Consider the following 26,961-nt stretch of genomic DNA (forward strand, 5'->3'; position numbering starts at 1 on the left):
GGGTCGAGCTCCATTGTTAGCCGGACAAATGCCTATTTTGATCAGCATAATAAGACAAAAAATTGCTTCTAACATTCAGCTCTCCCTTAACATTTTGGAGACATTGACAAATGATGTTCCCACCTGCAGTGAATTTAATTTAACAAGACGGGCTTAACCAGGCTATCCCGGTCAACAGTCTGAGCAACTAATCTGTACGAAGGACAATACAACTAAATTCATTTTGATTTTGGTTGATTTAAGCTCTTGCGTGCTGTCGCCTTTTATTTTTTACAACCAAAATCACGTTGCGCAAAAGTGTCGTCTGTTCAATTGAACAAACATGGGTAATTAGAAGAGTCAGTAAAACTGACAGAACACAAGCGAAAGGATGGGATGTTGGGCTTGCTGAAATGACAGAGAAGGACCAATGTGGCTGGTTAAGATGGAGGGCTAGAAACAGAACTGCTGCGGCTGATTGGTGAGTCTTAGGAAATGGAAGAAAGGGAGGCACGGATGAGCGCGTCCAGTGTGCACAGCCTCCTGATTCTCAAAGACAGATAATGCTTGTGAGATTAGAGCGCAGGGCCCACCAACGGCCCACAGCCTGGCCAAGCTGCACTGCGAGGAAATTACATAACAATGACTGTTCGCCACTCCCAGAGGAATCTGTCCACTCCACACCAATCCTGTGTCTCTTGTTCCATCCCTCTCTCTCTCTCTCTCTCTTTCTATCTTTCTATTCATCCCCTTTATCCTGGTTACCTCCTGTCATGATTTTGGCTAAGCTTTGGGATGAACAAACCTATCACACACACACACACACACACACACACACACACACACACACACACACACACACACACACACACACACACACACACACACACACACACACACACACACACACACACACACACACACACCTGGTAATCCCAAACGTGATTCATGGGATTGTACGCAGGGCAATAATGCAGAACACAACAGCACTTCTTAGATAACAAGAAAGGTTGTGGGGGTTCTTCTGTCCGCTTTGCCTCAAATTATTTATTTTGTTGTGGAAAATGATGGGAGAGGGAGGAAGTGAACACACGCTGGGACGTCTGGTCGCGTCCCCCTCCCATTAACACCTCCCACAGTGTTAAAGTGTTGGGAAGGATGGGTAAAATTGAAAAGGGGTGGGGGCTTCGAAGTGGGGATTTAAAAATGTGGAGGGGGGATTAGAGAGGCGGTGTAGGAGTGGCAGGCTGTGGTGGTCTGGCTGAGATTAGCACCGTGGGATGGGGGATGGGGTGTGTGTGGTTCTGCTTCCGCCTGCCTGCTGTTCACTGTGCTGGGGATAGGGGTGAGAGGTTAGAGGGATACGCAAGGTCACAGTGGAGCGGAGGGGTGAGAGAGTTTGTGTGGACACATACATCCCATACTGTACTCCCGTGCCTATGTTTACTGTATTACTCCTACGTTTCCAAAAATGAATGACCGCAAACAATCCGAACACAAACACACACTGTCTGTATGATGCGCGCGCGCGCGCGCGTGTGTGTGTGTGTGTGTGTGTGTGTGTGTGTCTCCATGCTCTGGCTCTTGCTACTCCACTCGTGTGTGTTAATATGCTCCCCATGAGAAGCTGCGGGCTGTGGTAATTATAGAAGCTTGGATCGCAGGAGAATCACAAGAGAGGGGTGCATTTACGTCCCACTTTGATGCGTATACACAAACATGCATGCACACAGACACACACTGCTGTGCGTCACACAAACGGCAAATAAATATAACCAAAACATGGTTTTCAGCCCTATTCAAACCAAGTGCCCAACCAAGTACATTTTTAGGCTGAATCGCAATTACTGCTAATATCGCTCTTCAGTAATTAGAATAAGCAGACACCATCCCAACAAATTAAACCAATGCTCTCCCAGGCAGAAAATCCAGTAGAATATTCACATCAATGCCAACACACACTCAGTACTCAACAATGCAGGGTTAAGCTAACCGCCAAATTAAGTACCCTTGCCAAGGTATAAAGGGTTGCAATGCTTAGCCTAGTTTGCTGCAGAATGTCCATCTTAAAAACTGGCTGACCAGCACAGCGTCTGCAACTCGACCCATTAAACCATTGGCAGACGACAACATGACATCTGGAACAGCCGACACAACAGAACAGCGCAGGAGACGGAAGGCGCTTATTTCCTTAATCAGGTTGAGGTGTCATTACTGGCATTTAGGGATCCGATACGGACGCGAGGCACGCCGGGCTGGCTCCCGGTGTGACAAGCTGGCTTTTGCATGTGGAGCGCAGTAGGGAAAGGAAAGGATAGAGGCAGGTCCTGTGGAGCTCCGACAGTGTCACCAGCGAAATGTCACTCAATGGGAAGCAAAGGAGGTGAGGGGCGGGTGGGCTGGGGAAGAGCGAGAGCGAGCTAAAGGGAGGGAGAGGGGACGAAAGAAAGAAAAATAGAGAGAGGGGGGCTTTTGTGTGTTGAGATCCCTCCCTGTACCAAGAACTGACCCTCAAGAGCTCCTTCACCCGAAAAGTCGCCATTGATGCGTTAACCTGATTTGACATATTCCTGAATGGAAACCGTGATTTAAAGCAAGAAACACAAACAGAAACAGTGTTATGATTAAGGTTAGCAAAATCACATTTAACATTCTGTGTAATTAACAATTTACTAATGCATCTATGAAATGTAAACAGTTCCATGTATGGCAGAAATTTAGACACATAGCTCTCCATTCAAAGAGATAGTGGCCTGGTTTTGTTAGCCACAACCTTCCTGTTTGACAGCAATTTAATTTGCCGCCCAACCTTCTTCTCTTAAAGTGACTTTGATTCTAATTATTTGAATGTGATCCAAATACAAATAGCTTTGAATTATGTGCTGTGTGTACTTTGAATTTACTTTTCAGTATCTCAATCAAAAAGCAATCAAATAATCTCTCCTCGGCTACAACTTTCCCTGAACACAATTTCACTTTGTAAATGCAGGTTCACTCGTTAGGAATTACGAATGATTTATGATACATTAAATGATAAGCATTGTTCAATGTTAGAAATATGCATATAAACAGAGCTGTGTGATCTCAAGGGTCACGAAACAAAGCGCTTATTCGTACATGTGAAAAAACTTGACAGGACATAGCATCCCCTTCAGGGTCCATTGCTATATCAAGCCAAAACAAAACCAGCGAGTCTCCAGGGCTGGGATTACTCAGATCAGGCCAGCTGCATGGCAGCACTGCTGCTGCTTTACATGTCAATTACATAAATACAGCTTTCCGTCCCTACGCCAGTATCAGAACCCACCCCCTTTTATTTCTCCACCGTCACTCTACACCACCCTGTGTGATGATTGCTCGAATGTGTAGGTTCCCTTGACAACTGGACAGACACGTTGCCATGCAACTGCATCACCTGGGGTGACCCATTTCTGAAGGACAAAGGAACTTAAGTGTTAAACTGAGGAGGATCAATACTGAGAATCAATAATCCGATTTTCAGAGTAAAATAGATGCGAATGCCATATGTGGGTCAAGGCTTTCTGATTTTCTTCAAGTTTCTCAAAAGATTTGCGCGTGTTTTGATTTGTAATTTCTGATCCGATGAAGACAGGGCAGCTACTTTAATGTTATGTAAACACACGTGTGTTATGTGTATGTGTGTGTGTGTGTGTGTGTGTCTGTGTGTGTGTGTGTGTGTGCGTGAGTACAAAGAAAGAAATACGGAAACCTGCTCCACAAAAACTATGACAGACATGCAAGGTTTCTGCAGACATCTATCAATCTTCGCTCTTATAACACATAGCTCCGCCACTTGTTTTGTAACACATTTGAGATAATGATAACAGGCAAAACCGTCCCATGTTTTGTTTTGTTATACTGTGGGTGTTAGGTGTCTTTGTGCCATAATTAAGAACACAAAAGGATACCCGAGGGGTGTAGCCTTCAACACAGCATTTGTGGGGGACCACATGTGTCTGATTGGTGATGTGTGTGACCTGTAACTGCACCCTGCGGCACTCAGCTGGGAGCGGACGAAGCAGTAGCAGGAGCAGCAAGCCATAAGTGGGCACACGTAGACACTTACTGGAAATGCCCCGCTCAGCAGAATGCAGAGGAACACTGCTTCCATGACAGGACGCAGCATCCAGGCATCAGGCGTGCAACACTTTCCATGGCAGACTTGTCACACCAGCAGCTGTCTCGTGAAATTCTTGCCGTACTAAGTCTTTGAGAGCATTGTTTTTAAACCGCCGTGCCGCAGATAGTGTGCCGCGAGAGCTCGCCAGGTGTGCCGTGAAAATGATTCAAGTTCCATGTAAATAAAAATAATAATAATGGAAATAAGCCTTTGTTGCAAGATCAAATTTGCAAGCCTGTACTTATTCACCAGCTCCCGCGCAATACCAGCTCTGTTCATGAGAACAAGCTTGAGTTCCACAATGAAAGTGAGTACTATTAGTAGGCCATAGTAATAAGCACAGTTATAAATGTGACATTTCAGTGGTTAATCATGGGATCGTGGTGTGCCGTTGCAGTTAATTGTAAACAGTGTGCCGTAGCAGACAAACAGTTACCAAACTGTTCTAGGGAGGTGGTCAGGCAAAATGGCCGATCATTCCTGACGCTTGCCAAATAGTCATTCCGCTGGTGAAGTTAGAGAGTGTATGCGGGTAATGGTGTCATTTTTACACATCACAATTATGAAAAATAAAACAGAAATAAAAGACAGACGGTATACAAACAGATAAGCGACTAATATTAACAGTGGCACCAGGTACAGGCCAAGTGGAACCTCACGACACAAAACACACACCAGCAAGTAAAGACAACGACAGCAAAGCAGGAATGTGGGCTTTGAACACCTTTCACTTTCTGCATGTGAACAAAGTAGTTCAATGACAGCAGCAGCTTAAAAAAAAAAGTCTTCGCATGCACAGGGGGTATGTTGTCACGGACAAAGTGATCACACCGTTCTTCTACGGATTTAAAAAAACAAAAACAAAAACGAACCTTTGCTAGAGCTTGGTCTGATTACATAATGACAGCAAAAACAAAAAAAAAAAAAACCCCAAAAAAACAACCTCCGTAATCTGTTTAAAAGTCAACGGCCAAAAACAACAAACGCAGTGCAAATTGAGCAAATATTAGAAGAGATTCTTGGTTCAAACGTTTTTGTTTTTTTAATCAAAATAAATCCGATGCGATGTTTGTGAGTTGAAAGTATCCGTAACGTATATGTCATTGTTATTAGTTACAAACAACATCGTAAAATTCCACTGCCTGGTGGCCTGATGTTAAAACCCACAAGCGGACCGCAGCAGCACTGACAGCCGCGGCACGTCAACCTCCCGCAGTGAAAACAACTATTTATCATTTGTCATTGGTGTCATCCAGTTGCTTCGTCGCTCGGTTTTATTGTTAAAGAGAATTGAAATGAACACCATTACCGCTCAGGACGCTCGGCCGCAGGTATCTTCGCACACTTCTCGCTCGCTCCGGCGGCTCAAGGCGACGCGCGACGCGCGAACGATTCGTCCGTAGCGAACGGATGTTTTTTTTTTTTTTTGTTTTTTTTGGAATGACTCGGGAGTCGGGAGTCACACCCGCAAGACGGCGGGCGAGACCGAGGGCCGGATTAAAGTCCAAGACAAAGGAGGCCGAGGCATTCGCCGACATCCGCGTTGAATGTGGCTGATTTACACTTTCACGTTCGGCCAAGACATTTCATTGTTGACAGAAGTCAATGATTTCACACTTGTCTGACAAAATATACATGTTGAGAGAATTAGGCTAAACTCCTTTTTTTTGGGGGGGTGGGGGGGGGGTCCACGATTTGCACTCTTCCGTCGAAATATACCATTTTGATAAGCATCTCGCCTCCATCGTTCCCGGACGGCGAGGCGGAGAGTCGAACGGCTCTCTCTGACTGGCGACTCGCCGGGAACCGAGTCCGGGGGGTCGGGCCCTCCTCCGCCGCTCGCTCGACCGGCCGCGCGGATCCAAATGGTTTCATCCGAGTCACGTGAGCGGCGACGTCATTTCCGGCCCACGGAGCCGAACACCTGTAGCCGCCGCCGGCGCCGCGCGGCTCAAAATGGGCGGAAGTCTTGGCTGTGCGCGGCGCCGCGTGCAGGGGGACGCGTCGAGAGGTCCCGCCCTGCGCGGCGCGGCGCGGCGCGGCGCGGACACAAGCGAGCGCCCCACTTGGGTCACACACACAGTAGGTCCTGTAAAACGGTTCGCATTCCCGTGTTTCGGAGGCCGCGTGTGGGTGTGGAACCGATACTGCGCCGTCCGCGCCAACGAGCCCGCCTCGGCGGCTCTCCGAAACTTGGGGCCGCATGCTTGGCATAACTCTCCGCTGCCGAGCGTTTAATGAGGCAATGCAAAGGTGACACCATTCGACAACAACATTTTTCGATAGAAAAACAAAACAAAACAAAAAAAAAAAATAGGGTGTGTAGTATGACTGATGCGATGCATTTTCTCATGGATGTAGTCGAATTACAATAACGCTAAGTTGTATGACATGTATACATGTAAAGTAGTTTCATAATAGTTATAGAAAGCCCGCATATTGTTCCATAAACCCACAACATTTCCAGATTTGAGGTCACCAACAGCAGCATTTAGTTTGGTTTACAGACTACCTTTTTTTCCGTATAGATTTGACAATAAAAAAATGATCGCAAGACAATTCAGTTGACACAATAGATTTAATAAATATGAAGGCCATTCTGGTTTATTGTCAAGTGGTCACTAAATACACAGTGATATTCCAGCTTTGAATGATTACATATCATCAGCAAAGTTAAAGTGCACTGCTCAGTATATATACACATACTGTATATCTGCTGTTTTTTCTATATTTCAAGTGTTTGCAAAATAATTTTCCAACAGCTCACATTATGGTTTGTGTCTTTTTTGCCTTCTCAGGTGTTGCCATTGCAAATACATGTGTTCCTGATAAAGCCCATACTGTAAGTAAAAATATATTACACTTTATTACAGCATATTCCTAGCCATGCAAGGGCGGAGGTGTACATTGTTTGGCCGTGACTTTGCCAAATTTGTTCCTTGCAGAGATTGCTTCGGCCATCCATAAAGGAAGACCTAATCTGTTCTCTCTCGAATGAATCCTGTTGGCTCACCGTGTAATCTCCCTTTAAAGTCAAAATGAACCTGAGGATGGATAGCAGCAATTAAAAGTATAGCAGTTACAGCACTAGAACTTTCTGTTATGCAGCTCAGCAACCTGCTGTAGAAAGGCTTTTTGGAGTGGGCAGAGCCTTGTTTTACGGCTAACCTCCTGCCAGCCAACCATCTCAGTGGAGATCTTGCTGTTGGCCACCTAGGACAGATGAGGAATAAGAAAGAAAAGTCAAAAGAAAAAGGTCAACTGAATTTCATAATCAAAAAGCAAACTTTGCAGATAATGGCCAGCAAACCCATTGATTCAGTCATATCAAGTGAGTCATTTTTTCTGCTGCATTTTATGCTCCTCAAATACTATTTTGGGTTCTCACCAGATGGTTTAGATCTGCCATAAGCTGTCCTGTTCTGTCCAAGTGGATGTTTAACAGAGTAGTTTCCACCCAGGCATTGTCTGTGTTCCTGCAGTCATCTACGTAGCCTTCAAACACCTTAAATACAATAATGGGGCATCTTATAATGTAAAAACCAAAAGCACCTTCAATGGAATTAGTTCCAGATGATCAAATGTTCAATGGTTCCATAATAACGTTTTTAGATTTGTGAGACACAAACATCAACAATATTTCCACATTTTCAGTCAAAAGCAAAGTTGACAGACAGAGATTTATTTGAGTGAGGTACAATGCGACAACCTGCTTTCTTATTAATGATAATAATAATATTTAACTTAAATTTGTATAGCGCAAAGAACCCAAGGTCGCTTTACATGAGAGGGGCGGGGCGGGGCGGGGGGGGGGCGGGGCAGGGAGAGAGAACAAAAAACAAAACAGAAGAATATCTAAACTAACTAACTAATGGGGAAAGGCCATGGTGAAAAGGTGGGTCTTGAGGGTTGTTTTGAAAGTGATTGTAGTCTACTCACTGTAAGAGCCTAAATCCCTAAATGTAAATGTTGGTTTCACCCAGATATCATACGTGTTAGGAATACTTACCCGAGTTCCTTCTGCTACCTTTGCTTGCAGTGTGTGATGGAGCCGCTCCCCTATGATTCCCTGGAGGGCCAGTGGTAGGAGCCCATCAGATTCCACAGGCCCCTGGAAATGTATAGAAATCAGATACGATAATGTAGTTCCTTATTGTCCCCCACCCCGTGGTATAAATTCAAATGCAAAACATGCAAAAGATATAAATTCATTTGAATTCAAATAACTTTATTTTTTCATCCAAAAACTTGGAGGCTGCATATGTTACATTCAAAAACACATAGCAGGAGCACATTACAGACCCCCATTGGGAGTAAAAAAATGGTATACAGTGCTTTAAGTGCAGCTTAATATACTTCTTAAAGGGTTCTTTAAGTGAGCTGGGTCTACAATCGCAATCAAACTGAACCACAAATGTGATTATCAATCGCCTTAGTCGAATTGGGCTTTTCCAAAGTACATTGCATATTACATATGCGTTACACCAAGTGTAATACATATGCCTAATACCTGTGAAGACTGAATGTTATATTTCTGGAAAGGGATAATTGTGTAAATGCACACATATAATGAGCATTGCATCAAGCATCTTTGCCGCAAAACCGTCAAAACTGCACGTTTGCTTTCAATGTTTAAATTATGCTGATTTCAGACATTAAGAGTTGATGTCTCTCGCTGCCAAAAAAGAAAGAGTGAGTTACGATAGTGTGATGAGCATTTACTGTCACTTTGTTCCCTACAGCCTTCTGTTAGTCTCAATGACACAGAATTATAAAATAATTGAAAAAATAACCAGAATTTAATTCCTGACAAAAACAATCATGAGTTGCCACCCATCATGTACTGACCTCTGGTAAAGCCCAGGTGCATTGACTGTCATCCCAGACTGCCAGGAACTCCAATGTGGATCGCTCGATGTCTCGCCAGCTAAAAAAGAAAAGCATTTATACGTTGTGCTCATAAAATGCAAGTTTTCTGGATGAAAGACGTTGACACCCTTGAAACAACACGAGATTATTTACCGTGTAAGTACAATGTCCATTGTCAGATTTGAGCCCAGGTGGCTCAGTGCACCTCTTCCCGTGAGGCCTGTCCTCCCAGCTGGGTTTCTAATGACAGGTGTTAAAGGGAATAAGAGACATTTAAGAAATCAAGACACTACTGTAAGGTCACTATGATTTATTAATGTCCCCTGTATCCAATCTGCTATTGTACCTGTAATTATCTTGAGCCTTCGTATCAAATCTGCGAAAGGAAAAGACAGTTTAGATTCAGAAGATAGGGCGTAAGAATTTTTGTCTTAACAAAATAAAGGACTCATTTGTATACAGCAGGGGTTCCCAAACCTTTTTATGGAAAGGCCCCCTTGGCAGGCTAAGGCTAAGGGCACCCCCCCCACCACCACCTCTGCCTTTAATATAATATGTGGTTTAACATTTTAACTAAATCTTGCTGAACAAAAAAGCACCATCATCTGTGAGGATTTGAAAATTAATATATATATATTATAAAAATAAATAATTCTGAGGACCCCCTACAATTCCATTGCAGACCACTCAGGGGGCTTTGACCCCAGTTTGGGAACCCCTGGTATACATAAACCACAAATGGGGCCTAGTATTTCAGGTCTGTCAACCTGAAATGTTAACTCCAGCTGTTATTAAACTGTGTTCAACACAGCATATCTTCCTTCTCTCTTACTTTGTTCAAGGCAAATAAATATGTATACATTATTTAGACAAAAAAGGCACTTCTTCTGAGCTTTCTCTTCAAAAGAAACATAAACAGCAAACCCATCCATCTGGTCGCCGCCGTCTTCAGAAGCGTAGTAACCGGGGTTGTATGAGGTAAAGCTAACCTGTAAAACAGGCCACAATTCACTTCAGAGTCAATAAACCCAAAGTGCTGTGGGTCGTCTGAGGCCCAGTCGCTGAGCAGTGATTACGAGGTAATTAACGCGACGCACCTCCCAGGGAACCTTCTCCTCTGGCACAGGGAAGCGAGTGACCTTGCTGCCTGGGTAATGGAACTGCCGAGCGTCAACATGGAACCCGGCCTTTTTGCTCTCTGTCGCTTTGCTCCTCGTATCAGCAGAGTCACCGCCAGGCACTTTAATTGCTGCTACAGCGGGAGGATAAAGAATTGTATGAAGAAGAAGAAGATAGAAAAAAAAATACTTGAAATTCATAATGGGACAAATTTATCAGCCTTTGCACGAGGAAAATACAAATTTCCACCTGAAAGGGAGGAAATTGTAATTAACGGTTGAATAGGAAATCCAGTCACTCACTGAGTGGCGGAGCTTCCTCCGTACCATGGTGACCTTGAGATTTGAGACTTTCTATAATCCACTGCAGGGCTTTGGCAGACTGGGAGACCTGATGAAACAAAAGGAACTGGGTCAAATTGGTAAAACTGACTGTGAACCACTTAACCGAATCATAAACCTGGAACTCAAATTCAATGATGACATTAAAATATTGGTTCTCATAATTCATAACCGTTCAAAGCGTCACCCCGCCGAACGCTTTACCATTGGGAAACGTACCTCTCTGCTGCATCTTCTCCCTGTGTATAAATGCAAAGTAAAGGGCTTAACAGCAAAGTTTTAAGCATTAAAAAGGAAGGTGTAATCTGCTTTTCGAAAACGGGAAGCTCACCCTTTTTATACGGGAAAAAAATTGTTGCCAACCATGAAGCTTTTATTTCTTATTTAGCTTTAGATGCGGCAACAGCAAAACCAGTCTTAAATAGAACCTGATATTATTGGTAAAAAAAAATAAAAAAAGAAGTTAAAAAAATTCACTAAGACACGTGTCACTTGTATAATGTGAGGTTTTCGAACAGGAGAGTTAACATGTTTTTAAGGCTTAACATTTTGCATCAATGGACTGACTGCCTTTAGGCACAGTGAGAAGCTGCAGCAGAGTGGTACGTTTTCCAAGAGTCAAGCATTCGGACAGTTAAGTCCACCGATGGATTTATCGCTCCTCCCCAGCGGAATGTTCAATCTTCCACATCCACAGGTAGGTCAGAGGTACAGTACATGCAAATCGGGGAACACAACCTGCTCCTGCAGCCGGTCTAGTCTCTTCATCACAGCGGCCGAGCCATTGTCCTGGTCGAGGCTCTCTGTTATGGTGGCAACCCTGGGGAAAGAAGAGAGCACGGTCTGCTTGCCTGACCCTTTATTAACCACCACGCCTGGGGCAAACAACGCCATTGTTGCACGTCAAAAACAGATCAATTTAGGTAACACAAGAAAATATGTTTCTCTTTTTTTTTTATTCTCCCAAACAGACATCCAGAGTACAGTGAAGTTATAGAGTGAACATTGTTGAAGGTCCTTTATTACTTTTGCGCAGTGTCTAAAATGCGGCGCTCCATGCTTTGGCTTTGCTCCTTCCGCGTGGACACCAGGTAGTTGTCCTTCATCAACGCCTCCCAGGACAAAAGCTCCTCTTCCTCCCTCGGAGGCAGCTCAACCTCTGTGAATACAAGAAGGTACAGAATGGTTCAATTTTCTACAATGGTAATAATTCTCAATTATGTCATTTCTCACATACATAGGCTACACCAACACATATACAGCTAGTTACAAAAAAAACCAATTATGTTGAAAAATACACACATGTTACATACTTATAGAAAGTATATTACCCTAAAAAACCGACCGAAGCCAAATCTGAATATGTTAACGAAACCTAACATTCAGATGTCTTAATGAGCCACTGGGTGACAAAGAGCTGGTAAGAAACAAGTATAATTAATGTATTTCCAACCCTCATTGTCCGTATTGCCCCCTGCTGTGGGGGTTGGGGGGGCTTTTCTTTCTATGGCCAGCGCTGTTCTTGCATATGTCAGTGATTTTTTTTAATGAACTTAGGGACGGAGCATGTGGCTAAATACCTAGTAATCCTCACACCAAATAATGGATGGTAAAAACAAGCTTTGGTTTAGCAGATCAGCGAAATTGTCCCTGGCTATAAATAATGAACTAATATGTTTTACAATTGATGGTCCGGAATGAGGAAATGGAATTTTGTCACATATGCAGTCACACTGGTAAGGTCCGATGCGTAGTGAAATGCTTTGTGGCATAGTCCAATGGCATTATAAGAAAAATAAAGGAGAACAATCTAGGAGATAGTGTCGTCCCAAAAAGGGAGCACTTACTGAATTCTCTGTATATTATAGAGGGTCTGCAGAGGATGGTGTGTCTGATGAAGAGGTAGAGGTGGCTGAAGAGGATGAGGGGCGGGGGCGCAGCAGGACGGCTGTGGTACTCCTTGATCAGCTCGTATCTCTGGAACTTCCAGATTCTGTCCGTGTTGTCCTGCACCTCCTGGAAGGTGAAGCTGAGAAGAGCAAACAGACACACAGGTGTGAATTGTACGAAAGGAGAGTGCCTACGGATTACTTTTGGACTGATACCAAGACTGGAATCAAATATCGGGACGATACCTGGCTTGAATAAGATGCAATGATGGAGAATATGCCCTGGCACAAAAATCCAACACCAAGAGCCATATCAAACGGAATGCAAGATATTTAATAAAGACCAATTGTTTTTATGCTTTTTCCCCACATATAGATGCATGATATACTCAAATGTATGTCTCAAATGTATTATGTTTCAATCAGCTTTTGTAAATGTCCACAAACTAGCAGGGTAAGTCTGTACTATTCATTGAGGAAAATGGATCATATACAGTATCGGGCGGTTGTTGTCATAAAATCTGGTGGAAGTGACAATAGATTACAGCTCATAAATGCATCAAAGGAATGCCTCAATTACTCCGTTGCAGGAGGTGGACTGACTTAAAGATGGCGATGAGGAGATTGAGCAGCAGGATGTTGGCGAAGAGCAGGTAGACGCAGAGCATGATGATGGTCAGCCACTCAGGAAAGGCCGGCATGTCGTTCTCGTTCAGCACGGGGCACTTGGGCTTCAGGGGTTCACTGCCGTTCGTGCTGCAGGAGTCCTTGTGGAACTCGGTATCTGCAAGCGGGGAGCAAAGAAGGATTTCGGCTGTTTTTGTTGTCACGTTTCCGTCTCGTCAATGACATGATCTCCACGCCAGAGAGGCGGAGGAGACGAGTGAAGCCGCGACGGAAGTGAAACGACAACGGATCACATGCGTCGCACTCACTGTCGATGTTGGTGGGGACGTTTCCGAATATGATGAGGTACGGCTCGTACACGGCTCCTCGCATGATCCAGTCCAGCCGATCCTCGTTGTGGATGAGGATGCCCTGTTTGGCCACGCCGTACGCCACCACCCAGATGCTCAGCAGGAACATGAAGAAGAACATGTCCATAATCTGCAGGGGGGGTGGGGTTACACGGACAACAATCACAAGCTGTTGCCGCAAACTGCCGTACACATTGAGCACCTGAAGGAGTCTGAATAATGATGAACCGCCATGTAACACATGTCACGGAAGTTGTAGGTTAAATAATTGATGATTTCAGCTCATAACCTGCGTCTTCACAACCCGCAGTAGACCGTGTTGTAAAATGTGAAAATACAAGCTGAAGCCAAAACACAGCCTCCAGAACACTTGAAAAGTCGTTCTGAAAAATGTGGGTCTTATCTACAGAGAACTGACAAAGTTACAAAAAGTGCAGCAACACATACTAAGTTTGCTTTGGATCGATGCTGCTTCGGAGCACAGTGTTCCAGGTTTTCCCTCTTAAGTTAGACCAGCTTTTGGGGTAGCATCCATCCACTCCCTCACCATTTTCCTGACGATGATGATCTTTGGGCCCAGGGTTCTACTGATCGTGAAGATGGCCATCAGACGGAGGCAGAAGACTACGAAGTCGATGCAGAGCAAGACCTTCCCCGCGTAGAACAGCGTAGTCGTTAGCCTGCGGGGGAAAACACGCACGGTTACTCCGCGAAATGAAAACGACGACGTGTTTGTGTATTACATGGTACGGTTCTACCGGCGGGTGCCTTACCTAAATGAAAGGCCAATGATGAAGAGAATGATGGACAGCACGTCGAGAATATTCCACAGTTCATTGATATACCGTCTGGCTTTCTTTTGGAACCCGAAGCCGTCGGGGTCGTGAAACAACTGCAAAAAGTCAATATGTCATTTGGAGTGGCTCACCGTGGGAAACGGCGGATTTGAGTCCCTTTGATCGGCGCTCACCTGTCGGACCTCCTCGCAGACAAGGGAGATCAGCCAGATGTAGAGCAGCACCTCCCTCCACGACGGCTGGCTCTGGAAGTCGATCATCAGCACCACGGCGAACAGGAAGAGGAAGGCGAAGTAGGACACGATGTTCCAGTAGAACTTGACCTGGGGGGAGCTGTAGAAGCTGGCCAGCTTGGACCAGGAGCTGAGGGGCTTCAGGAAGGTGATGCTGGGGAGCTCGCTGTGGATGGAGAAAGGTTCAGGATAGAAGTATCGGATGCCTCACTTCACCTCATCCGTCAACCTGCCGGGGAAGTGAAGTTTACGAGGCTTTCTGAAGTTCCCACATTTGAGGAATCCTCTGGAAGTTCTTAGGTACTTTCAAGGTGTGTAATTATCACACATCCTAGTCGACAAAACTGAGTTTCGTTTTTTTTTTTTTTTTCTCAACATTTAAGGAACACATTAAGGACACATTCGGTAACTTACAGGACGTGCAATTTGCTCCGGACCGAACTTCTTGTTACTGTTTCCATGGTGATGATCTCTTCACTCCTCTCAGCTTCTCTCTGGATGACCTCATCACGCCTTGGGAGAATTTCGATATCAAAATGATAACAACAACTACTACTACTGCTATTACTACTACTACTACTACTACTTATAGTATTGGTAACAGTAGTAAATGTTAAAAAGGGGGTTATTTTGAATCATCAGTGTCCGTCTTTCATAATGCACTATAAATCACAGAAAACAAGTGAATTATCAATGCTGTGAGGATTGTTTTTAAATGAAGTTAACCAGGCTAAATATATAGCACCACCATGTGGTGAAAACAAGCAATAGCACACCATATGATAAATGGTGAGTACTGATCTGCATACAGATAGTGCTGTATATTACAAAGCTGTGGATGCATAATGTTTTGATCATAGTATTGCTTCAGCTCTTGCTGAGCCAATGCCTTTAAATATCCATAGATGCATCATCCCTAGTTTTGAAAAACCAAATTGCCCTCAACTTTAATTTTACAACGCAAGACGACAGAGAGAACATTTCTATTCATAGCATAGTCCTGAGGGTGAAGCGCCCACCTGTAAGCCAGAAAACCAGTGTAGATAAGGGGGAAGAAAATCATGCAGATGAGCACTCTCCACACTGGATTGTCCACTGTGAGCTCTCCACACCAGATCTGGGTCAGCAGGGCCTGCGGGGGAATTTGAGTCATGTTAGGCCTAATCTATGGTAAAAAATAACTTTCAGAGGGATTAAATGAAGTCAACAGAGAATACAAGAGAAAACGGTTCTTAACCACCACATACTTTATTTTGTGTAAGATCGGGGAGAAAAACAATAGATTTGTTGCAAAGATTTGTTATCAATGACAAAGACAGGCTTTTTGGCATTTCTTATACACCAGCCGATGTACCCGGGTCTACCAATTCTTTCTGTTCATATTTACTGTCCGTCAGACGAGTCGGTCACCTCACACAGCAGTGTCATCGTAGTATGAGGAAATCTGATCTTCTAAAAATTGACTTTGATAGTAAGAAAAATGATATAAAGCAAAATATTGTTTGTGCTGACTGTACCTGGACCCCTGTCTGAGCCACAAAGCTCTTGTCATCGGCCTCCAGAGCCAGTCTCAGGCAGGTGGTGTGGCCCCAGGACGGAGAGATTCGAACCAGCAACCTCTGGGCTCGCTCCTCGTCACAACTATGGCACTCACTGAACACACCTGCACACACAGTATTCATTTCCAAGCCTAAATGCCAAACAAAACAATTTGGCAAAAATTCAATATTCTACTCTGGTAAATGTAAAGTACCTGGTGTAAAATGTACTCCAGTATCACAAGTTAAATAAGCACTTTTAGCCCATGGTTTGCTGCGGAGACACACCCAGTCCTTAATGCATTAAGCCTCAGTAGATTAAGAGAAAAGAAAAGTGGAAAAGTGTTGGTGTTGCAATTTTATCAGTGTTTCGTGCCACTTGGAGTCAATCAATTTCAAACTCCACTTTTTGCTGTGACACCCGTTTAGGTTCCTGCTTTTGTTTAAAGTTAATTTAATTTGAAGAGTGCTTTCAGCTGTCGATAAAAACCTTATTGTGAGTGGGACCACTGTTTGTTTCTTTATCACGTGGCATAATATAGCATTAAAGTGGTTCTCATTTTTCGTTCAACCTCTCATTTGCGCCTGGACAGAGGGTCGTAACAGTTGATATTCTTAAACTTAGGTGCTAGAAAATGTCACTTAACAGCACTAATACATGAGTAAATGTTCCCCGTTACTTTCCACCCCCATGGTCATGTACCTATGGCGTGTCTCTCGTAAAGATTGGCCAACGCCTTCATCTCCTCTGCTTCATCTGCGTCGATTCCCTCCTGAGCCATCTTCTTTAGGATCTTACTGGCGGCCAGAGCGGCAGACATGCCGTCCCTGCACTGTCATGGAAACATAGACATGGAAATAACCATGGACACGTGCGGACACAAGCACAGAGAGGGAGGGAGGGAAAAGGTCTACGCTTATACTTTGAAACTGTTTTTATCGCTTGATCACACCGTGCTGCCATTAGTTACAGCAATTGGTCTGAATAAACATCATTCGATCTTGCCTCCCTCACACAATGCAGCATGGAAACCACCAGCTTTAATCAGGTAATCTAACAGCCACAATGAGCTTCATTAATGTGTAAGCAAGCAAGAAAGACGCAGTCATCATAGACAACATAGTACAACAAGGCATCGTGTAGAAGTTTCTTAGACGCCGAGTTTCCTATAATCATACATCATCATCTGATCTGTGTTTTCAATATAGTACCAGCTAGGGCTTCTTCAGGCAAGCAAGTAAGAGGCAGGAGATTTGATTTCACAACCAAGCGCAATGTTTATTATTCAGAGTGCTCTCCATTCACAGATCTGTTGTCACGACAGGCAGGTCACTAATGGCACACACACACACTCACTCCTAGTGTAACAATCTTAACACATAAAAGTAACAACAATCTATCATAACACATGTAACATGGCTAACTAACACTAACAACAGCATAACAATTAACATTACATAAAACAATCCCTTTCCCCGACAACCCCAAACCACAAACAAAGCATGCTGGGAAATCTCCACCCCCCTCTATTCCTCAACATGCTACATTGCTCCCACCTGGCTGGTTAGCTGTCCCCAGCAACCCATGTGTCCACCACAAAGTATCTGAGGTGTTGGGGAAGTTGGCGCTGTCGCCAGTCCCGCCCAGGGGGCCCCTCGGCTGCTTCCCTTGGCAAGGCACAGACTGGAGGCTGCCCCCTGCCCCTGACTCACCCTCAGATGGGTCAGTAGGGAGCAAGACGATCACGATGAAGAACCACCACCCGGTTCCTTTTGATCAGCCACACCCTGTACACCACATCAGACAGTCTCTCTAGGATCGTACAGGGTCCCACCCAGTGGCTCATCAGCTTCGGGGAGAGGCCTTTCTTCCTCTCTGCGCTGTAGACCAACACCTGCGCCCCGGAGGCAAAATCCTCCCCTTTGGCGCGCAGGTCGTTAGCCCGTTTCTGACGGGACCCAGCGTCGGCGGGAGCCTGCCTGATCAGTTCATGCACCGCCCGGAGCCCCTCCCGAAGGTGGTGAAAATAGTCCATGCCCGGCTTCCCGGCCACTTCTGGTTCAGGGGGAGGGCCAAACACCAAGTCCACAGGGGTGCGGAGCTTGCGTCCAAACATGAGGGCTGCCGGAGTGCACTTAGTGGATTGCACCGCTGTCCCATGCCCAAAGGACCAAGGGCAAATGAAGATCCCAATCTCACTGCTGGTGGCTCATCAGAATCGCGAGTTGGGTCGCTAAGGTGCGGTTGAAACGTTCAACCAATCCGTCACTCTGTGGGTGCAACGACGTTGTCCGGGTCTTTTTAACGCCCAGCCGGCAGCAGACCTCTGCAAATACCTGAGCCTCGAAGTTCCGACCCTGGTTGCTGTGCAGCTCCTCCGGCACCCTGAACCGACAGAGCAGCTCGTCCACCAGGTGTGCATGGGTGGCAGCACTCTGATCAGGAACAGCGTAGGCTTTGGGCCATTTGGTGAAGTTGTCCATGGCTACTAGGATGTAGCGGTTGCCCCGTTCTGTGGCCGGAAAGTGGCCCAGGATGTCCACGGCCTCCGCCATTTCCGTCCATACCTCTACGGGCAGAGGTTCCTTCTGCGCACCGACCTCATCTGGCTCTCTCAGGCTGGCTGAGGGAGCGGCTGAGGGAGCGGCTGAGGGAGCGGCTGAAGTCGGCGATGACCTGTTCACCTTGTTCACCTTCCTGGGACAGCACTGCACCAAGACCCACGTCGCTAGCATCAGTGTCCATGATGAAAGGTCGCCGCAGGTCTGGAAAGGCCAGCACAGGGGCCTCGAGTGCTGACCGCAGCTTTGTGAAGGCACAGGAACAGTCCTCCCCCCACTGGAACGCCTGGCCCTTCTGTGTCAGCTGGTGTTGAGGACTGGCAATGGTGGCAAAGTCTTTCACGAACCGTCGGTAGTAGGAAGCCAGCCCCAGGAAACTTCGCAGCTCTTTCACGTTGCGAGGAACAGGCCGGTCTTTCACCGCCTCCACCTTTGCTGGGTCAGTCGAAACTCCAGCCGCACTGACGACATGGCCCAGGAACATCTCCCGTGGAAACAGCTGGCACTTCTTTGGATGAAGTCGGAGCCCGGCCTGACGGATGGCTTGGAAGACGTCCCCCAGATTGGTCAGCGCACTTTCGAAGTCTGCAGCATGGGCGAGAAGGTCATCCAGATAAACGACACAACGGTCCTGGGGGATGCCAGCCAGGACGCTCTCCATCAGGCGCTCGAAGGCTGGAGCGTTGCAAAGACCGAATGGCATTACTTTGAATTTCCACAGTCCCTGGCCAATGGAAAAAGCGGTCTTTGGGTGTGCCTTTGGCACCAGTTCCACCTGCCAGTAGTCGCCGCGCAGGTCGAGGGAGCTGAACCAGTGGGAACCAGCGATGCAATCGAGGGCGTCGTCAACTCGAGGTAGCAGGTAAGAGTCTGTGCGGGTGACCTCATTGAGCAAGCGGTAGTCCACGCAGAACCATCACGTGCCGTTCTTTTTCCCGACTAGGACCACTAGGCACCGCCCAAGAACTCGTATAGGGTTCAATGATGCTGGCTTCCACCATCTCTTTGATCTTCTGCTCCGCTGCAACCCGCTTGGCGAATGGCAGGCGAAGAGGGCGCAGGCAGATGGGGCGTGCGTTGCCGGTCTCAATGTCATGCTGTACCAAGTTGGTGTGCGTGCAGTCCTCGTCTCTTGCCGCAAAGATGTCAGCAGACAGGTCCAGCAACTCTTTCAGCTCTCTGGCCTGCATCCAGTCCTTTGCAGCTTCTGTGGTACAGATCTTCGATGTCTCGCCGGGTCTCGACGGTGGTTGAGGCGGCGGAGCCCTTTCTGTTGAGGGCGCTGCAACAGGTCTGCTGGGCGGTGCGTTTTGCTCCACCTCTGCCGGCAATACAATGGGCTCAGGCAGTGAAGCGACGCATAGTCCATCCTCTCCAATGGTGTGGAGCGCTATGGCTTCAGTGCCCAAGTAGAGTGTGGCTCTGGGCACATTCACCACAGCCCCCGACTTGACCAGCAAGTCCAGCCCGATAATGCAGGCGTCTTGTATGTTGGCCAACCAGAGCTCGTGGCTGACATCACGGTTAGCAACAGTCACTTGAAGCACTCTTTCTCCGCATTCTGGTGCGTTGTCCGGTGACTGTTGTGATGCGGCGCTTGGTGGGCTCCCAACCTCGCAGTCTCAGGTTGGTTGTGCCTGGCAGTGTCCCGGGGCGGACAATGGAAATGCTGGAACCAGTGTCCACCAGCACTCGTTCTCCGCTGGCTGCTCCGGTGAAGATGCCTCAGCGTCGGGCGAGGATCGCTGGCCCCATCCGGCAAGCTTCCTGGCGTTCCCACGGTGCTATAGTTCTGTTGCCGGCGGTTGTATCTTGAGTTCTTCCACCTCGTCTAGCAAAGCTTCCATCTCGAATCCCACTTCTGTCACCAATGTAGCGCGCTAGGGCTTCTTCAAGCGAGCAAACAATTTGATTTCACAACCATGAGCAATATTTATTAGTCAGCATGCTCTCCATTCCACCACAGTGCCATCACAGCAGGCAAGTCACTAATGGCACACACACTCTCACTCATTGTGTAACAATCTTAACACATAAAAGTAATAACAATCTATCAAAACAAATGTAACATGGCTAACTAACACTAACAACAGCATAACAATTAACATTACATAAAACAATTTCCTTCCCCGACAACCCCAAAACACACAAACACAGCATGCTGGGAAATCTCCGCCCCCCTCTATTCCCCAACACGCTATATTATGATGCATTCCGTGCACTGACTATATTTGAATGTGTGCTCTGGTCACCTGCTCCCAGGTGATCCCCGCCAGCTCCTTGTTATTCTGGACGACAGCCCAGAGGAAGAGGTCTCTCTCCGGGTCTCTGAGTTCCTCACCAGACCGCCCTCTATCTAGTGTTTGGTGGATCACCCGCCCTTTGGCCGGCAACTGGAGTTAAAGAAAAAGTGTCAATTTTTTTTCAAGTCAATATACCATGGAAAAAAAAAAGGAATGAAATGCACAGTTTGCAACCACTGCATCGTTGAGCTTCCGGTTTTGCAGTATAGTGTAAGTTTCTTACTCGGAAAGTGTTCCGCGAGATTGCTTTATGAACAATAATAAATGATGAGAGCCAAAATCTGGATTGAAAAATAATTAGTCTGCACATTACAAACTAATGACATTGATTGATGCTCTTTGCTGGTCCACTCACTGTGACGGGAGTGTCCTGAGACATGTTGACGTGGCACCTCGGGGCGGGCGGAGGATAGATAGGCCGGGTGAAGTTGCCCAGCAGGTGGCGCACCTCCTCCGACACTTGCATCAGCGAGATGTTTATGGCCTGAGCCCTGAGACAGAGCCCCTTGGGCCTGCAGCGCCGCTCATTCTGCACCCGCTTCACCAGTTTGCGCAGGAAGAAGCAGCTGGGCAGCTTGTTGTAGAGCTCCAGCAGCGTGTCGCCGTCCTCTAAGAACCTGCTCAGACTCACTCCGTTCTCCAGGAGGAGGCGCACAAACTGTGGCTTGTCGCCGACCAGGGCTGAGAACATGGCCTGCTCGAGGTCGCTGGACTAGAAGGAAAAACGGTAAGACGACGGATATGCAGTCGAGACATAAGACGATGAGAGAGCCAGAAGGTCACTGTTTGAGAGAGTGTGTGTGTGTGTGTGTGTGTGTGTGTGCGTGCGTGCGTGTGCGCCAAAACAAGATTTCAATTACGTGTGATGTTTTATTTGATTGGATATGATGTTATCCCAATAAATAACAAGAATACCCCATTTGATTATATTGTTTCTCTGCATTTCCTAAGGTGAGAAAGCATTTAATTAACCATCATTATGTCGATCTTAAACGTGTCTTGAAAAATACACCTGTCTTCTGCAACTTATTGAGGAAAACCTCCAGAGCAATTGTGCGGACCTCTGTGTTTGACTGGACTGTATGAGGTGAAGGTCAGAAGAAGTCATGGCCTATATCTACTTATGTATATGTATCTGTATACGTGCTGCGCCCTTCACCTTCCACTGGCTCTCCTCGGTGAAGATCTCCGACTCAGCGATGTCCACCCTGTTCCAGGCCACCGCCAGCTCCAGCTGCCGCAGCGAGCTGTCCCTGCCCGCGGTGGCGCTCCTTCGAGAGGCTGCGACACATTTTCATCTCTCCAGTATTTTTGTCAAGTCATTCTTCGACAGGACATCCCACCCGCGTGGCGTCAATGGTTAGAGGTCACGAGATGATGCGCGCCGTGAGGTTTTGTCTCGGACGCTTTGGTCACATAGAGACGAATGAAGGTGTTTTCTTATCTTAAAACTCTTTTATTTCCTCTCCATTAAGAAGAACAACACTCAACGGAAAATGAACAGCGGAAAATTTAACTCAATCAGATTATATCCCGTAAAATATCTAAATCATGATCTCCTGTGAACTTGTTTGTGTCGGAGCCATTGTGCTGGTGTCTGCAGTTATTTAAAGTAGACACATTAGTCACACTAAACGTTTATCACCACGTGCATTAGACCTGTTTTTATTGGGTTTGTTTTAGTTTTAATGGAGACCAGCAGGAGGCCCCGATATTACAAGAAGCACGGCATTTAGCTATTGACATTTTTCTCTGGAGTCGAAAAAACACCTGTGTAGGGTTTCATCTCCGTCACATTTGATATCCCGGTCCACTCCCCAAGATTCCTTATAAGTGAACTTTAATCTCTGCTGAGAGCCGGTTTGGCGTGCCAGTCAGGAGCCTCTGCTAATGAAACTGAATAACACTGCGCTTTTCCAGTAAATAGGTTCGGCCCTGATTCGGCTGCGGCCGCTCGATAGCATCCGGGAAACAATGGGCACGGCATCTTCCTACCTTTTAGAAGCGCTTGCAGGATGGCCACGTCCACCTCCCTGTGCTTGTCCTCGCTTATCCTGAACACGGTGAGTAGGTGGGGCATCCTGATGATGTCCTGAATCTGAGGCAGGAGAAAGGTGGAAATTCACTTATGGGGGGGTTCTCCCACGGGGGTCCGATCGAAAAAATCACGGCGAAACTAAGCCTACTTCTAGACTTTGAAGTCTAAGTTAATGAAGGTCAGGTCGGCGCCTTCTGTCTGGTCGTGCACGGTGCTGATAATCAGTTTCCTCTATTGTCAAGGTCGACCCGGAGGCCATCTTCCATTCATCTCAAGATAACACGTTTTCCTATTTTTTTACCTTTTTGGTCCACTCTAGGATCTCGAGGTCGGAGAATCTTTCGTACTCGGAGCCAAAGAACCTCTTCATGAGCTGATGGACGAGGGCGATAGTGACCCGGCTGAGAGGAAGCCCCGCCACCTGGGCGATCACGTCGGCGATCCGCCCCGAGCCCTCCAGGATCACGCAGGGCGTGCCGTTGAGCATGGCATTGAACATCGTCTGGGAGAGGCGAGACAGGACAGGTCTGAGAGAGAGAGAGACGGAGACGGAGATAGGACAGGGAGGGCGGGGGCGGTGACTCACGTTCAGAGTGCCCGTTCCTCCGTCCAAAACGACACAAACCACTGGGATCATCACGTTACTCTCTGAAGGACACACACCCCAAAAAAAAACGGACACTACTAAGAAAGAACAGATTTTTTTAAAAAGCAGATGAGAGAGAGAGAGAGAGGGAGAGAGATGATGCTATCCGTGCTGGCACCTGGGTTTCCCAGAGGCTGCTGGGAAATGAGCTTCTCCAGGCGGCTGCGGAGCTCGATCTCCACGCCGTAGCGCCCGTGGGTGCCGTCGTCCACCAGCAGGAAGTGGGAGTGGTTGTTGTCCAGGCAGGACAGCGAGCCCTGGCCCTGGACGTCCATGGAATAGTGAGTGGGGAAACAGCCCTGAGGGGGCACAGACGATGGGGACAGAAGGATAGGACGGGAAGACAAGGAAGGTGTGATATGAAAGAAAGAGGAGGAGAGAAGGCAGAAAGTGAGAGGGAGAGAAATAATTGTCATTTATTTGGGATCCTAATAGCCTTGTTTAAGTATTTAGGCCAGTTTTCTTCTGTTTTGACGTTGTTATTTCTCTGCTTTCATTCTTCTTTTCCTTTATATAATGTACTTTATGCCTCGTGGAAAGCGTTTTGAGTTGCCCTCGCTTATGAAATGTGCTGTGCAAATACACTTTGCCGGGGAGCTCGGAGAGAAGAATTGTTACGAGGGAAATTCAGAAATACATAAGATTTATAAATAAAATCAACACAACAAAAAGAAATCATCTACACATACACATAACATACTTTCTCAAGATGTCATTATTTAGGTTTGCATATTTAATTTTTGAAGAGGCACGTAATATGGATTAATATGTATTTAATTGTAATTAATTGAATATCGTATTGAAAAAATGCGATTACCAGATAGTTGCAAACTAATTGTGTTTTATATCTCATAGCTGGGTATTCTCGACATTGCATAATGCTTGATATTTTGGATTTTCTGTGAAGTACATACTACTCTTGTCTCTATTTTATTACCTCCTACTTATTCTTACCATATCATCAATTTTCAATGTGATCTTCATTAATAAAAATATAATAACATCATAATGTCATTGTCCATTATTTATATTAGTATCTATATCTATATCTATTTCGTATATAAATTATTATTATTTTTTTTTTACAAATTATAATTAAATTAAATTATTAATGAGGAATATCACAGGTTTTCAATGATCGGGTTTTCCTTTAAGGACTTTTGAAGCGCTTCGGCACAGAAGAGGCTATTTTCAAGGTTTTTCCGGTGCTTAAATTTCCGAGGATGAAATTCAAGCCCTTCCAGCACCTCAAGGAAAGAAGCAAAGCCTGGTAAGAACCCTGACTAAACGAGACAGCACGAGGAGAAGGCGTCGCGCTCGCTGCACCGTGACGCACGTGCAACCTGGGGTCCTTACGTCCGGGTGCACCAGGTCCTTCCTGTTGTGCAGCGTTCCCCACGTCGCCACGCCGATGGCCACGATGTCGCCCTGCGTGGAGGAGCCCGTCAGGCCGTGGTCCCTCACCGCCTGGCCCACGTGCTTCATCACGCCGGTGTGGGTGCCGCCCGTGATGATCCACGCTCCTGCAAGTCACATACTACATGAAGGAAGTGAAGCTTGGAGAAAATAATAATATAAACACAGGCGTCAAGACAGGTCTGTCATTCAAACAATACCACGAAGCACTGGGTCCAGACCATTAGAGCAATTTTGTGTTGGTGTATTTGTACATATACTTTAATAAACGGTCTGAGGACTTCTTCCACTGTATAAGAAACCACACACACACACACACACACACACACACACACACACACACACAAATCCATACAGTACCTGCTACACAGACACTGAAAAAGAATGGGTTTGGAGTCATTGGATCAACTTAAAAAAAAGCTTTAAATTGTTCAACCTATTTTGTGTAATTTCAAGTGGAAAACAGATAAGATGGATTTAACAAATGTAAGCATTTTTGTTTAGATTATTCCATTGACTTCACATGAATGAATTTGAATTAAATGAATAAAAGACACACACATACACACACACACGCACACACACACACACACACACACACACACACCTGTGGTCTGGGCCACCTTGATGAGGCCTCTGTGGAACATGCTCTTGAGGTGAGCTCTAAGGTAGAAGTTCTTGGCTCCTCCAGTCACAGAGATCAGCAGGTTGGGTGGAGAGAGCTTCCACTGCTCCGTCAGCAGCTCGTACAGGACGTCGGTGGGGGTGTCCGTCGACATCCGGACGTACTGGACGCATGAACAAAATGAAATTCAAGAGCATAAGCATTTTTTGAGCTGTACTTTTTTCATTTCAGGGGGAATATCACAGGTTTTGTAAAGGACTTTTCAAGCACTTAAGCACAAAAGGGGCTCATTTCAAGGTATTCCGGCACTTAGCCCTTCAAGCACCTGGCAAGAACCCTGAAATATAAATCTATAATGTACAGACTTTTCTTTTTGTATTGTTAAGCTTTGTTTGGAAATGTTGTCAAGCCAATGTTTTCTACATCCATGCGTCCATGCACCCGCGTCCACACCCGTCAAAGGTTATTTGGTTGTATAGCAACTTTGTTCTACGTTACATTGGTTTATATCAGTTAGAGTCACGTCATACTCCAGCTCCGAGCGTCACCTTGCCCGTCTTGTGTCCCAAACCGTCGAAGTTGATTTCTCCGAAGGCGTCGGTGGGCACTTCGCGCATGTGCCGGTGTTTATTCCACGCCTCGCCGGCGTGGTCGTCCGGCTTGACGGCCTCGTCCCTGTGAAGGGCCCGGGGGAAGCCGCATCTGCACGTCCCCTCCCTGGACGTGGGACCAAGTTGAGTACAAAGCCGCATGAGATGACGCACAAAGGGTTTTTTTTTTTTTGGCTGTCGGACTATAAGAGAAGGGGTCAAAGGCCGTGGCATCACTAACACGGATCAAACAAGCAAGCTTTAGCAACTGTGCTAAAGTGCAAACACAAAATGGGAAAATTATTAAAAAAAAAACCCCAATAATTAATAATAAATATGAAAGGTACAGTAAGTGTGTTGCAATAAGAACCAGCTCGTTCTGTATCTTGAAATTCTCCCTCAAATAAAATATTTACACATGGAATTAATTTGAAGTGACAGAAAAAGAAAAAAAAAAAATCACAAATTTTGAATTTGATATTTGGAACACACACACACACACACACACACACACACACACACACACAAACACACACATTTTGGATGTTTTTTTTTTTTTCTTTGCATAAACACGGCAGAGAGCAGACGCTGACTCGACCGTGCGGCGGTGACCACAATGTCAGCGGGGGGGGGGGGGGATACACAGCTGCACCTCCGCCCTCATCAACCTCCACCAAAAAGAAGAAGAAGAAGAAGAAGAAGAAGAAAAAATAAAGAAAGTGTTACTGCACCTGGAGCCCGTTTCGTACAGGCAGCACTCCTTCTTCTTGACGTTGTCCCTGATCCAGGAGGCGAGCGAGCAGCGCTGGAAGGAAGGAGAGACGGACAGAGACTTAGAGGCGGCGGCAACGCTGGCGGCCAGCGTGCGGGCCGGGCTGGAGTCCGCCTCCTCCCCCAT

General features: G+C 46.2%; 1 protein-coding gene across 1 annotated transcript; it reads right to left on the reverse strand.

Moving 5' to 3' along the window:
* Nucleotides 1–1,304: 1,304 nt before the first annotated feature.
* Nucleotides 1,305–26,961, reverse strand: trpm2 (transient receptor potential cation channel, subfamily M, member 2; the record flags this gene model as incomplete). Its single annotated transcript, XM_080018877.1, has 33 exons — nucleotides 1,305–1,312; nucleotides 7,282–7,333; nucleotides 7,509–7,625; nucleotides 8,130–8,189; nucleotides 8,969–9,047; nucleotides 9,143–9,229; nucleotides 9,336–9,365; nucleotides 9,914–9,978; nucleotides 10,087–10,241; nucleotides 10,435–10,498; nucleotides 11,167–11,269; nucleotides 11,476–11,608; nucleotides 12,297–12,478; nucleotides 12,942–13,122; nucleotides 13,274–13,445; nucleotides 13,863–13,995; nucleotides 14,089–14,207; nucleotides 14,286–14,511; nucleotides 14,760–14,858; nucleotides 15,365–15,477; nucleotides 15,863–16,008; nucleotides 16,587–16,716; nucleotides 20,698–20,838; nucleotides 21,104–21,460; nucleotides 21,908–22,029; nucleotides 22,744–22,846; nucleotides 23,088–23,288; nucleotides 23,373–23,434; nucleotides 23,551–23,731; nucleotides 24,789–24,955; nucleotides 25,456–25,636; nucleotides 26,022–26,190; nucleotides 26,795–26,961. 33 exons carry the CDS (start codon nucleotides 26,959–26,961, stop codon nucleotides 1,305–1,307), a joined length of 4,305 nt encoding a protein of 1,434 aa, XP_079875003.1.

Source organism: Zeus faber (assembly GCF_960531495.2).
Source record: "Zeus faber genome assembly, chromosome: 18".
NCBI lineage: Eukaryota > Metazoa > Chordata > Actinopteri > Zeiformes > Zeidae > Zeus > Zeus faber.